The 14,804-nt window shown below is 41.9% G+C and overlaps 1 protein-coding gene across 3 annotated transcripts in view; it reads left to right on the top strand.

Annotated features, from left to right (window-relative positions):
- Positions 1-14,804, top strand: part of PGM3 (phosphoglucomutase 3) — a 32,545-nt gene that overhangs the window by 2,304 nt on the left and 15,437 nt on the right. For all 3 annotated transcript variants that reach the window (XM_082633292.1, XM_082633290.1, XM_082633291.1), the window contains exons 2-4: positions 87-292; positions 1,768-1,952; positions 4,624-4,691. In XM_082633292.1, coding sequence (XP_082489418.1) covers positions 89-292; positions 1,768-1,952; positions 4,624-4,691 — 457 coding nt within the window. In that variant the 5' untranslated portion in view covers positions 87-88. The remainder of the gene's footprint in view (positions 1-86; positions 293-1,767; positions 1,953-4,623; positions 4,692-14,804) is intronic.

Below are 14,804 nucleotides of genomic sequence, written 5' to 3'. Positions count from 1 at the left end.
CCAGGGAAGCCCTGGGATGGCAGTTTTTGAACCAGATGGTCCTTGAAAGATTTCTTATGCCTGAAAAACATTCCTTAATTTTGTAGACATGGATTTAGATGCTGTTACAAAGCAGTCAGCATTACATGCCAAGCCTGATGGACTCACTCTTCAATATGGGACTGCTGGATTTCGAACGAAAGCAGAACATCTTGATCATGTCATGTTTCGAATGGGATTATTAGCCGTCCTGAGGTCAAAACAGACCAAATCTACTATCGGAGTCATGGTAACAGCATCACACAATCCTGAGGTAATGCATTTAGTGCTCCGATAAAGCAAATGTTTATTTGCAAGACCAAACCTTAGTTTCTGAGCACTTTGACCCAAAGTACAAATTCTAATTCTAGGAATGTGCCTTCTCATTGCTATCTGCCTTTACTTTTGAAACAACTCTTTTCTTAACAAGTGTTCATTTAGCTCATGACTCTTTAAAGGGTGTGGAGAGAGTGAAATGAGATGGTCATTGTTTGGAGTGTGTCCATATTGAGAAGTAACAGAATGTCCTGCCAAGTTAGTTGTATTGAGACCGCATCAGTAATAAGAAGTGTTGCCTCTGTTCATTTAGCAGAGATTAAAGAGATTGGAGGCAAGCTGGGGGAGGGGAGAGGGCAAACATTTGAAAAGACTTAGCACCGTTTGAAAATTTTCACACAGCTTTTCTATAGCTAGGGAATAGTTTCCCGTTCCGAGCGAACAGCCAAACACGTGGCTCCAGGGATCCAAAGGCGAGCACTGGGCAGAATACTGATGAGGCCTGATGGGTCTAGTGTTTATGACAATTAAGTTTCTAAAGTATTCCTTTTGACACAATTTAACCGTTATATTCTGTGCTGGCCTATAACTAATACGTGGCTTAAATAATATGCTTCTGTTTGGTTGTTAGGACACGAGACTCTTGCCTTTATAGCTAAATCAGCAGCAAGTTAAAACTCTGTGGGTTAGTGAGGGATTGTAACCTCCTCCCTTCCCACCCCAAAACAAGAGGATGTTGCTTATTCAGCTTCTAGATGTGGATCACTGTGAAGGTGTAAGTGTCTAAATGGCTAAATCACCTTAATTGCTTAATGATTTGTAGACAGAACCCCACATTTATTGTTAATTTCAGAGGCACTGCTTAAAACAATTCTGAGCTATTTCCCTCCTTTGACATTCACTCTGAACTACACTTTATTTCTTTCCAGAGGTTTGAGCAGACCAGAATTGGGCATCAGTTTTCAGCTTCTGTACCACCCACTGGTTGACACGCTGGCCAGTATGTTCTTTGAGTCCAGCCATAGCAAGAAGGATCTCCAGGGGTCCTGGGTCTGCTATAGTTGTGCCTCATCAGTTAATTGATGGTGAATGCTCAGATGACAGCCTTTTAAAACAGCTAGTGTAGTACAGTGGCTGTTGGATTTAAGAGTCAGATGGACTTGATGTTTTAATATCAGAACTGACACTAGCTGTATGAACATAAGCAGAGTACTTGCTCTGAATCTCAGTTTTCTCAACGTAAGATTGGAGTAACCATCGGATTATTAGTTAGATAGATACCGTGTGTTGTGAGGATTTACTGAGGTGATGTATGTACAACACCTGGTCCAGTGCCTGGCCTTCAGTAGTGGTCACCGGTGAAACTGCCTGGCCAACACTGTCTTTTGTTGGGGGAAAAGCAGCTTGGGTTCACTTCCTCACCTCACCCTCGCGACTCTGCACAGATGGCTTATTATTTGTTTTTCTTTCAAGGAGGACAATGGTGTAAAATTGGTTGATCCTTTGGGTGAAATGTTGGCACCGTCCTGGGAGGGGCATGCCACCTGTTTGGCAAACGCCGAGGAACAAGATTTGCTGAGAGTGTTGGTGGACATCATCGAGAAAGCAGCTGTGAATCTGCACCAAGATGCCTTCGTGGTGATCGGTAGAGATACCAGGTGACCCTCAGAGCTGCTGGTGAAAGCTGCTTGGGAACACCACATAGATGGTTGCATCTGTTTCAGTACCCAGGACAAATCAAAGGAGTCGAGTAAAGTGGAACTGCCCTGAGAGGCTTCTCTACGTCCTGGTCTTTTCAGTAGGATGTAGGAGCTCAGTCACTACTGCAGCTTGGGCTTTGGAGTCTGAGCCCCAACTCTCACACTTCCTGTACAGGTTGAGTAGGTCACTTAACCTTTTGGAGCTTACCTTTACTCACCTGTACCATGTTGATGATGAGCCTCCATCACGCAATCCTTCCTGAGGATTACATGAAGTAATACATGCAACACACCTGTTTCCTGGCACAAGAGAAGCCCTTAGCAAATGTCTCCCATCCCTTTACTTCTGTGGGTTTACGTTTTTCCCCCATAGAGTAAGAACATGTGATTGTAATTCATTATTTTTAGAGATTTACTTTATAACCTGTGTTATTGTTGGTTCATAGATGATTTTTCCCTTGCTGGAGTTCATTGGAAAACATTAACCATCTATATTATTCCTACGCATTTGTCACGTTTGGCAGCTCTTACCTTCCTTTACAAAAAGGTGTTATTGTAAAATGTTAGATTAAAAGTGTACTTTGAAACAGAAGCATTCTCTTTTGCATAAGATCTGGTTTTAGCCAGAGACTCTTTCTAAAGGAAATTTCTACTCGGTCTCCGAATGGCTTAGTCTGGTGTTTTACCCTTAGTGTGTTACCAGAGGGACTTCCAAATACCATTGTTTGTGGATTTATAGGTAACAGAATAGCCAAGTGACTTATGTTCTGAAGCAAATTATTATCTCACAGTAAAGTCTTGCACACGTGTTGGGTTGGCCAAAAGGTTCATTCGTTTTTCTCCGTAAGACGGCTGTAGTAGCTCTTAGTTGTCTTTAACTTCATTCGAAACAGTTTTGTTAGATTGTATGTGACAGCTGTCATATCAGCGTGCATTTAAAAACAGACTTATCCAAATTGGTGAGTTTTTGTATAGCCATTTTAATATTGAAGATGGAAGAAAAAAAGCAACATTTTAGACATATTATGCTTTATTATCTCAAGAAAGGTAAAAATGCAAACGAAACGCAAAAAAGATTTGTGCAGTATGTGGAGCAGGTGCTGTGGCTGATCGAACATGTCAGAAGTGGCTTGCAAAGTTTCGTGTTGGAGATTTCTCGCCGGATGATGCTCCACAGTCGGGTAGACCAGTTGAGGCTGATAGTTATCAAATTGAGACATTAACTGAGAACAGTCCGTGTTATACCATGCGGGAGATAGCTGACATACTCAAAATATCCAAATCAAGTGTTGAAAATCATTTGCACCAGCTTGGTTATGTAAATTGCTTTGAGGTTTGGGTTCCACGTAAGTAAGCTAAGCGAAAAAAACCTTGACAGTATTTCCGCATGTGATTCTCTACATAAACGTAACGAAAACTATCAGTTTTTAAAACAAATTGTGATGGGCGATGAAAAGTGGATACTGTACAACAATGTGGAACAGAAGAGATCGTGGGCAAACGAAATGAACCACCACCAACCACACCAAAGGCCTGTCTTCATCCAAAGAAGGTGACGTTGTGTATAGGGTGGGATTGGAAGGGAGTCCTCTGTTATGAGCTCCTTCCAGAAAACCAAAGGATTAATTCCCACAAGTACTGCTCCCAATTAGGCCAACTGAAAGCGGCACTCGATGAAAAGCGTCCGGAATTAGTCAAGAGAAAATGCATAATCTTCCATCAGGATACCACAAGGCCGAGTGTTTCTTTTGATGACCAGGCAAAACCTGTTACAGTTTGGCTGGGAAGTTCTAATTCATCCGCCATATTCACCAGACATTGCACCTTGGGATTTCCATTTATTTTGGTCTTTACAAGATTCTCTTAATGGAAAAAATTTCAGTTCCTTGGAAGACCGTAAAAGGTACCTAGAACAGTTCTTTGCTCAAAAAGATAAAAAGTTTTGGAAAAGTGGAATTATGAAGTTGCCTGAAAAATGGCAGAAGGTAGTGGAACAAAAGGGTGTTTACGTTCAATAAAGTTCGTGGTGAAAATGAAAAACGTGTCTTTTATCTTTACTTAAAAACCGAAGGCACTTTTTGGCCAGCCCAATATTTGCCTCTTACGTATTACCTAGTTTAAGTGATATAGAACATCTTTTTCTACAAGGCAGTTATACATCTTATATATCTTATTTTCAGACAGATAGAAAAATAATTTATTCTGACTTTTTAAAATGAAAACTAGATTCTATACGCTTGGTGGCTTAATACCCAGCCCTGGGTTATGCACGCTCTGTGGTTTCAGTATTTATTGTTACTGTTCTCAGGTAGTGTATGTGTTGTTACAGTCAAACTAGAAAAGGTATTTGGGTAGGTTAATTAGTGTATCCTTTATATCTATTTCCTAAATGCATTTAAAAGCCAAACTCTTTCCAATAAATATATTGTGAAAGGCTAATGGAAAATGCTTACACTTCACCCGTATTATCTTTTCAGAGTTTTCAGGCTTGGCAGGTTTCATGTAGTTCGAATACAATGGACTTGTTCTTCTGAAACTGGTAGCACAGGATTTCTGCATGTGCTTTTAGAGGTAGCAGCTCCGTTGGTCTCGGGGTGGGATGTAATATTTTCTTCCTTTTCTTTCCTAGGCCCAGCAGTGAGAAACTGTTACAGTCTGTAATAGACGGTGTGACTGTTTTAGGAGGTCAATTCCATGGTATGTATTTATCCTGACTTGTAAATTAATCTTTAAAAAAGTTATTTAAAAAAACCGCAAAATAAATATATATTTAATTTAGAAAAGTTTGAAACTACAGATAAACAAAGTTAAAAAAAATGGACTCCTAGATATAAACTACTAGCTTTTTTTTTTTTTACAACTTTATTGGAATATAATTGCTTCACAATGGTGTATTAGTTTCTGCTTTATAACAAACTGAATCAGTTATATATATACGTCTGTTCCCATATCCCTTCCCTCTTGCGTCGCCCTCCCTCCCACCCTCCCTATCCCACCCCTCCAGGCGGTCACAAAGCACCGAGCTAATCTCCCTGTGCTGTGCGGCTGTTTCCCACTAGCTATCTACCTTACGTTTGGTAGTGTATATATGTCCATGCCTCTCTGTCGCTTTGTCACAGCTTACCCTTCCCCCTCCCCATATCCTCAGGTCCATTCTCAAGTAGGTCTGTGTCTCTATTCCTGTTTTACCCCTAGGTTCTTCATGACATTTTTTTCTTTTTCTTAAATTCCATATATATGTGTGAGCATACGGTATTTGTCTTTCTTTTTCTGACTTACTTCACTCTGTATGACAGACTCTAGGTCTATCCACCTCATTACAAATAGCTCAATTTCGTTTCTTTTTATGGCTGAGTAATATTCCATTGTATATATGTGCCACATCTTCTTTACCCATTCATCCGATGATGGACACTTAGGTTGTTTCCATCTCCGGGCTATTGTAAATAGAGCTGCTATGAACATTTTGGTACATGACTCTTTGAATTATGGTTTTCTCAGGGTATATGCCCAGTAGTGGGATTGCTGGGTCATATGGTAGTTCTATTTTTAGTTTTTTAAGGAACCTCCATACTGTTCTCCATAGTGGCTGTACCAATTCACATTCCCACCAGCAGTGCAAGAGTGTTCCATTCTCTCCACACCCTCTCCAGCATTTACTGTTTCTAGATTTTTTGATGATGGCCATTCTGGCTGGTGTGAGATGATGTCTCATTGTAGTTTTGATTTGCATTTCTCTAATGATTAATGATGTTGAGCATTCTTTCATGTGTTTGTTGGCAGTCTGTATATCTTCTGTGGAGAAATGTCTATTTAGGTCTTCTGCCCATTTTTGGATTGGGTTGTTTGTTTTTTTGTTATTGAGCTGCATGAGCTGCTTATAAATTTTGGAGATTAATCCTTTGTCAGTTGCTTCATTTGCAAATGTTTTCTCCCATTCTGAGAGTTGTCTTTTGGTCTTGTTTATGGTTTCCTTTGCTGTGCAAAAGCTTTGAAGTTTCATTAGGTCCCATTTGTTTATTTTTGTTTTTATTTCCATTTCTCTAGGAGGTGGGTCAAAAAGGATCTTGCTGTGATTTATGTCACAGAGTGTTCTGCCTATGTTTTCCTCTAAGAGTTTGATAGTTTTTGGCCTTACATTTAGGCCTTTAATCCATTTTGAGCCTATTTTTGTGTATGGTGTTAGGGAGTGATCTAATCTCATACTTTTACATGTACCTGTCCAGTTTTCCCAGCACCACTTATTGAAGAGGCTGTCCTTTCTCCACTGTACATTCCTGCTTCCTTTATCAAAGATAAGGTGACCATATGTGCGTGGGTTTATCTCTGGGCTTTCTATCCTGTTCCATGGATCTGTCTTTCTGTTTTTGTGCCAGTACCATACTGTCTTGATTACTGTAGCTTTGTAGTATAGTCTGAAGTCAGGGAGCCTGATTCCTCCAACTCCGTTTTTTGTTCTCAAGATTGCTTTGGCTATTCGGGGTCTTTTGTGTTTCCATACATATTGTGAAATTTTATGTTCCAGTTCTGTGAAAAATGCCAGTGGTAGTTTGATAGGCATTGCATTGAATCTGTAGATTGTTTGGGTAGTAGAGTCATTTTCACAATATTGATTTTCCAATCCAGGAGCATGGTATATCTCTCCATCTATTTGTATCATCTTTAATTTCTTTCATCAGTGTCTTATAATTTTCTGCATACAGGTCTTTTGTCTCCTTAGGTAGGTTTATTCCTAGATATTTTATTCTTTTTGTTGCAGTGGTAAATGGGAGTGTTTTCTTGATTTCATTTTCAGATTTTTCATCATTAGTGTACAGGAATGCCAGATTTCTGTACATTAATTTTGTATCCTGTTACTTTACCAAATTCATTGATTAGCTCTAGTAGTTTTTCGGAGGCATCTTTAGGATTCTCTATGTATAGTATCATGTCATCTGCAAACAGTGACAGCTTTACTTCTTCTTTTCCGATTTGGATTCCTTTTATTTCCTTTTCTTCTCTGATTGCTATGGCTAAAACTTCCAAAACTATGTTGAATAAGAGTGGTGAGAGTGGACAGCCCTGTCTTGTTCCTGATCTTAGTGGAAATGGTTTCAGTTTTTCACCATTGAGGACGATGTTGACTGTGGGTTTGTCATATATGGCCTTTATTATGTTGAGGAAAGTTCCCTCTATGCTTACTTTCTGCAGGGTTTTTATCATAAATGGGTGTTGAATTTTGTCGAAAGCTTTCTCTGCATCTATTGAGATGATCATATGGTTTTTCTCCTTCCATTTGTTAATATGGTGTATCACATTGATTGATTTGCGTATATTGAAGAATCCTTGCATTCCTGGAATAAACCCCACTTGATCATGGTGTATGATCCTTTTAATGTGCTGTTGGATTCTGTTTGCTAGTATTTTGTTGAGGATTTTTGCATCTATGTTCATCAGTGATATTGGCCTGTAGTTTTCTTTCTTTGTGACATCCTTGTCTGGTTTTGGTATCAAGGTGATGGTGGCCCCGTAGAATGAGTTTGGGAGTGTTCCTCCCTCTGCTATATTTTGGAAGAGTTTGAGAAGGATAGGTGTTAGCACTTCTCTAAATGTTTCATAGAATTCACCTGTGAAGCCATCTGGTCCTGGGCTTTTGTTTGTTGGAAGATTTTTAATCACAGTTTCGATTTCAGTGCTTGTGATTGGTCTGTTGATATTTTCTATTTCTTCCTGATTCAGTCTTGGCAGGTTGTGCATTTCTAAGAATTTGTCCATTTCTTCCAGGTTGTCCATTTTATTGGCATAGAGTTGCTTGTAGTAATCTCTCATGATCTTTTGTATTTCTGCAGTGTCAGTCGTTACTTCTTTTTCATTTCTAATTCTATTGATTTGAGTCTTCTCCCTTGTTTTCTTGATGAGTCTAGCTAATGGTTTATCAATTTTGTTTATCTTCTCAAAGAACCAGTTTTTAGTTCTATTGATCTTTGCTATCGTTTCTGTCATTTCTTTTTCATTTATTTCTGATCTGATCTTTATGATTTCTTTCCTTCTGCTAACTTTGGGGGTTTTTTTTGTTCTTCTTTCTCTAATTGCTTTAGGTGCAAGGTCAGGTTGTTTACTCGAGATGTTTCCTGTTTGTTAAGGTGGGATTGTGTTGCTATAACCTTCCCTCTTAGAACTGCTTTTGCTGCATCCCATAGGTTTTGAGTCATCGTGTCTCCATTATCATTTGTTTCTAGGTATTTTTTTATTTCCTCTTTGATTTCTTCAGTGATCACTTCGTTATTAAGTAGTGTATTGTTTAGCCTCCATGTGTTTGTATTTTTACAGATCTTTTCCTGTACTTGATATCTAGTCTCATAGCATTGTGGTTGGAAAAGATACTTGATACAATTTCAATTTTCTTAAGTTTACCAAGGCTTGATTTGTGACCCAAGATATGATCCTTCCAGGAGAATGTTCCATGAGCACTTGAGAAAAATGTGTATTCTGTTGTTTTTGGATGGAATGTCCTGTAAATATCAATTAAGTCTGTCTAGTTTAATGTATCATTTAAAGCTTGTGTTTTCTTATTTATTTTCATTTTGGATGATCTGTCTGTTGGTGAAAGTGGAGTGTTGAAGTCCCCTACTATGAATGTGTTACTGTCGATTTCCCCTTTTATGGCTGTTGGTATTTGCCTTATGTATTGAGGTGCTCCTATGTTGGGTGCATAAATATTTACAATTGTTATATCTTCTTCTTGGATCGATCTCTTGATCATTATGTAGTGCCCTTCTTTCTCTCTTCTAATAGTCTTTATCTTAAAGTCTATTTGTCTGATATGAGAATTGCTACTCCAGCTTTCTTTTGATTTCCAATCATTATGTAGTGTCCTTCTTTCCCTCTTCTAATAGTCTTTATTTTAAAGTCTATTTGTCTGATATGAGAATTGCTACTCCAGCTTTCTTTTGATTTCCATTTGCATGGAATATCTTTTTCCATCCCCTTACTTTCAGTCTGTATGTGTCTCTAGGTCTGAGGTGGGTCTCTTGTAGACAGCATATAGATGGGTCTTGTTTTTGTATCCATTCAGCCAATCTGTGTCTTTTGGTGGGAGCATTTAGTCCATTTATATTTAAGGTAATTATCGATATGTATGTCCCTATTCCCATTTTCTTAATTGTTTTGGGTTCGTTATTGTAGGTCTTTTCCTTCTGTTGTGTTTCTTGCCTAGAGAAGTTCCTTTAGCATTTGTTGTAAAGCTGGTTTGGTGGTGCTGAACTCTCTCAGCTTTTGCTTGTCTGTAAAGGTTTTAATTTCTCCATCAAATCTGAATGAGATCCGTGCTGGGTAGAGTAATCTTGGTTGCAGGTTTTTCTCCTTCATCACTTTAAATATGTCCTGCCAGTCCCTTCTGGCTTGTAGAGTTTCTGCTGAAAAATCAGCTGTTAACCTTATGGCGATTCCCTTGTGTCTTATTTGTTGTTTTTCCCTTGCTGCTTTTAGTATGTTTTCTTTGTGTTTAATTTTTGACAGTTTGATTAATATGTGTCTTGGCATATTTCTCCTTGGATTTATTCTCTATGGCACTCTCTGCGCCTCCTGGACTTGATTAACTATTTCCTTTCCCATATTAGGGAAGTTTTCAACTATAATCTCTTCAAATATTTTCTCAGTCCCTTTCTTGTTCTCTTCATCTACTGGAACCCCTATAATTTGAATGTTGGTGCGTTTAATGTTGTCCCAGAGGTTTCTGAGACTGTCCTCAGTTCTTTTCATTCTTTTTTCTTTATTCTGCTCTGCAGCAGTTATTTCCACTATTTTATCTTCCACCTCACTTATCCGTTCTTCTGCCTCAGGTATTCTGCTATTGATCATACCTAGAGTACTTTTAATTTCATTTATTGTGTTTCTCATTGTTGCTTCATTCATCTTTAGTTCTTCTAGGTCCTTGTTAACTGTTTCTTGCATTTTGTCTATTCTATTTCCAAGATTTTGGATCATCTTTACTATCATTATTCTGAATTCTTTTTCAGGCAGACTGTCTATTTCCTCTTCATTTGTTAGGTCTGGTGGGTTTTTATCTTGCTTCTTCACCTGCTGTGTGGTTTTCTGTCTTCTCATTTTGCTTATCTTACTGTGTTTGGGGTCTCCTTTTCACAGGCTGCAGGTTCGTAGTTCCCATTGTTTTTGGTGTCTGTCCCCATTGTCTAAGGTTGGTTCAGTGGGTTGGGTAGGCTTCCTGGTGGAGGGGACTAGTGCCTGTGTTCTAGTGGATGAGGCTGGATCTTGACTCTCTGGTGGAGAGGTCCATGTCTGGTGGTGTGTTTTGGGGTGTCTGTGGCCTTATTATGATTTTAGGCAGCCTCTCTGCTAATGGGTGGGGTTGTGTTCCTGTCTTGCTAGTTGTTTGGCATAGGGTGTCCAGCACTGTAGCTTGCTGGTCGTTGAGTGAAGCTGGGTGCTGGTGTTGACATGGAGATCTGGGAGATTTTCACCGTTTGATACCACGTGGAGCTGGGAGGTCTCTTGTGGACCAGTGTCCTGAAGTTGGCTCTCCCACCTCAGAGGCACAGCACTGACTCCTGGCTGCAGCACCAAGAGCCTTTCATCCACATGGCTCAGAATAAAAGGGAGAAAAAGTAGGAAGAAAGAAAGAAAGAAAAAGAAAGGAAGAAAGAACGAAAGAAGGAAAGAAGGGAGGGAGGGAGGAAGGAGGGAAGGTAGGAAAAAAAGAAAGAGAGAAGATAAAGTGAAATAGAAGAAAGCATGATAAAATGTAATAAAGTTATTAAAATAAAAAATAATTATTAAAAAAATTAAAGAAAAAAAACAACGGACAGATAGATCCTTGGGAGAAATGGTGGAAGCAAAGCTATACAGACAAAATCTCACACAGAAGCATACACATACACATTCACAAAAAGAGAAAAAAGGGAAAAAAATCATAAATCTTGCTCTCAAAGTCCACCTCCTCAATTTGGGATGATTCGTTGTCTAAAGGAGGGAAGGAAGGAAAGAAAGAAAGAAATAAAGAAGATAAAGTAAAATAAAATAAAGGTAAAAGTTATTAAAAAATAATTATTAAGAAAAAAACTTAAAAAAAAGAAAAGGATGGATAGAACCCTGGGACAGATGGTGGAAGCAAAGCTGTACAGACAAAATCTCACACAGAAGCATACACATATACACTCACAAGAAGAGGAAAAGGGGAAAAAATCATAAATCTTGTTCTCAAAGTCCACCTCCTCAATTTGGGATGATTCGTTGTCTGTTCAGGTATTCCACAGACGCAGGGTACATCAAGTTGATTGTGGAGCTTTAATCCGCTGCTTCTGAGGCTGCTGGGAGAGGTTTCCCTTTCTCTTCTTCTTACAGCTCCGGGGTCTCAGCTTTGGATTTGGCCCTGCCTCTGCATGTAGATCGGGAGGGCGTCTGTTCTTCGCTCAGACAGGACGGGGTTAAAGGAGCAGCCGCTTCCGGGACTCTGGCTCACTCAGGCCGCGGGGGAGGGAGGGGCACGGAGGCGGGGCGAGCGTGCGGCAGCAGAGGCCGGCCTGACGTTGCAGCAGCCCGAGGCGCGCTGTGCGCTCTCCCGGTGAAGCCGTCCCTGGATCCCGGGACCCTGGCAGTGGCGGGCTGCACAGGCTCCCGGAAAGGGGGCGTGGACAGTGACCTGCATTTGCACACAGGCCTCTTGGCGGCGGCAGCAGCCCCAGCGTCCCACGCCCGTCTCTGGGGTCTGCGCTTTTAGTCGCGGCTCGTGCCCCTCTCCAGAGCTCATTTAGGCAGTGCTCTGAATCCCCTCTCCTCGCGCACCAGGGAACAAAGAGGGAAGAAAAAGTCTCTTGCCTCTTCGGCAGTTCCAGACTTTTCCCCGGACTCCCTCGCCGCCAGCCGTGGTGCACTAACCCCTTCAGGCTGTGTTCACGCCGCCAGCCCCAGTCCTCTCCCTGCGCTCCGACCGAAGCCCGAGCCTCAGCTCCCAGCCCCGCCCGCCCCGGCGGGTGAGCAGACGAGCCTCTCGGGCTGGTGAGTGCCGGTCGGCCCCGATCGTCTGTGCGGGAATCTCTCCGCTTTGCCCTCCGCACCCCTGTGGCTGTGCTCTCCTCTGCTACTCCGAAGCTTTCCCCCTCCGCCACCCGCAGTCTCCGCCCACGAAGGGGCTCCTAGTGTGTGGAAACCTCTCCTCTTTCACAGCTCCCTCCCACTGGTGCAGGTCCCGTCCCTATCCCTTTGTCTCTGTTTATTCTTTTTTCCTTTGCCCTACCCAGGTACGTGGGGAGTTTCTTGCCTTTTGGGAGGTCTGAAGTCTTCTGCCAGCGTTCAGTGGGTGTTCTGTAGGAGTTGTTCCACATGTAGATGTATTTCTGGTGTATCTGTGGGGAGGAAGGTGATCTCCGTGTCTTACTCTTCCACCATCTTCCTACCAGAATCCACTACTAGCTTTTTAAGTCAAAAATAGTTAAAAAATTTTTTCTGGGCTTGCGTATTACATTGTAGCTGTAGGAGATAATATGTAGGCAAGGCTGATCTTAGACAACTTCCTTTATAATCCTGAATTTCCTGATATAAAAACCCCTGAGGGGACTTCCCTCGTGGTGCAGTGGTTAAGAATCTGCCTGCCAGTGCAGGGAACATGGGTTCGAGCCCTGGTCCGGAAAGAACCCACATGCCGCAGAGCCACTAAGCCCGTGTGCCACAACTACTGAGCCTGAGCTCTAGAGCCCATGAGGCAAAACTGCTGAGCCTGTGTGCCACAGCTACTGAAGCCCACGTGCCTAGAGCCCATGCTTCGCAATGAGAGAAGCCACTGCAATGAAAAGCCTGCACACTGCAACGAAGAGTAGCCTCAATGAGAGAAAGACCCCATGCAGCAATGAAGACCCAACTCAGCCAAAAATAAATAAATAAATAAATAAATAAAAATTTAAAAATGTTTACCAAAAAAAAAAAAAAAAAAAAGCCCTGAGGTAGCTTGAAGATGTTCATTCTGGGGAGTTTTTGTCAATATTGGGTACTCCCGAATAGCTGAGCACGTGTGGAGTCAGCTGTTAGCAGGTCAAATAACGATGGAAAATATCTTTCACCTGCTCGTAATCATGACTTGAAGTTCTGACAGGTGGTTTTTCCTATTGTATCAACTGAAGAAGAATTAAATGCAACAAGACAGGCTGGAATCCTCTTCTCACGTTGGTTGTGCGCCATGTGAATGCAGTGACTCCACTGTGCTTGGAGGTGAATTTTCCCAGTGTCAGATCTCTCTCGTTTGAAATACCTTCTCTTGACCCCCCTCAACCTCCTGTGTGTTCCCTCATTCCCAGTTAACATGGCCTCTTCCAGGACTCGCCTGGTTTGCTTCTCTGTTTGCTCTCCTGGTCATTACTAAGCCTACTGCCGGTGAGTCTCCATCGTTGCCTCTGCAGGGAAATGTCTCCCCCAACACTCATCTGTTATAAAGCGGGAATTCACCTGGGGCCTGGGCTTCCCGGGGAGTGTTTGGTTAAGCTGCAGGGATCCTGTGGGCCTCTGGATACAGCGTGCTGTGTTACCTGCACATGCGCTTTTCTGGAGAGAAGAGTCATAGCTTTTGTCAGATACTCAAAGGGATCTGTGATCTAAGAATAACTCTCAGAATTTATATTGTAAAGTTTTTATTTCAGTTGATGTCTGTGAAGAGACATCACCTGAAGTAACATCAACAGTCCACACTGTGACCTCTCCCTTTCTTTAACTTCTACTTCCTTGGCCACTGTTGCGTATTGGTCTTGTCCACGGGCTCCTCTTCTGTCTCTCCTAATGTGGCATTCCTCACTTCTCACTTTCATTCTGCCTGATTTCTGAATGAGTGTCTTTACTGCCATAGCTCCAGCTGCGTATATTCTTTTATTCATTCGCTCATCAGTTCATCAGCCATTTTTGACTACCTGCTACATACAGCCCTCCAGGAGTCTGTTTCACTGCGTATCACAACCTACAGTAAGAAACCGATTTTGTGTCATGATATGTGTCTAGAGTGCTTGTGTGTGTGACTGAAATGAAAGTTTCAGTGAACCGTACTTACCCATACTCAATGAGTGTGTTCATCTGTTTTGTTAAAAAAAATGCAGAAACGATGGCTGGGTCTACTAAGTAGATCCATGACCTGTTGACAGGCTTGGCCTGAGGTTTGAAAGCGTTGGTCTGAGTGATGTCTCACCCTGTCCCAAACTGTGTTCTTCCTGTCATCCCCAGAATGGCTGAACTTTCCAGTACTGTCATTGTATCTCTAGAACCATCACTTTTCTAGGGTTTTAATCTAGAAAAATTTGAGAGTGATTTTTTTTTTCTTCTCTTTAAAACTTTTGCTCATTTCTCTCTTCAACTTAGTGTATTTCAGGAAATGAAAGATGGTCAATGTGGCTGCAGGATAGAGAGGCTGGGGGAAGCTGGTAGAAGGTAGGGTTAGGGAGGTAAGCAGGGGCCGAGGCATTCCAAGCCTTACAGGTCATGACGAGAATCAGGGCTTTACTCCAAATGCAGTGGGACTCTGTTGAAGGGCTTTATGCCAGAGAATAGGTTCACATTTTCACTTTAAGTCCCTTTGGCTGTTGTGGGGGGACGGGGGGAGAGAGAAAGGCAGCGGGGAGAGAGAGGGAGGGGGGAGGAGAGAAGGAGGAGGGAGGGGGCAGGGGGAGCGAGGGGGGAAGAGCCAGAAGGAGGAGGGAGGGGGCAGGGGGGAGAGGGAGGGGGGAAGAGAGAGGAGGAGGAAGGGGGCACGGGGGAGAGAGGGGGGACTGTGCAGTAGTTCATGCAAGACTGATGCTAGTGAGAGAAATGGAAAAAGGTGGAATTAGTAATGAATTCAAA

The sequence above is a fragment of the Mesoplodon mirus genome, assembly GCF_964341445.2.
Source record: "Mesoplodon mirus genome assembly, chromosome: 10".
In the NCBI taxonomy this organism is placed as follows: Eukaryota; Metazoa; Chordata; class Mammalia; order Artiodactyla; family Ziphiidae; genus Mesoplodon; species Mesoplodon mirus.
Note: the sequence above shows the minus strand (reverse complement) of the source record. Positions and strands in the feature narration are given on the sequence as shown.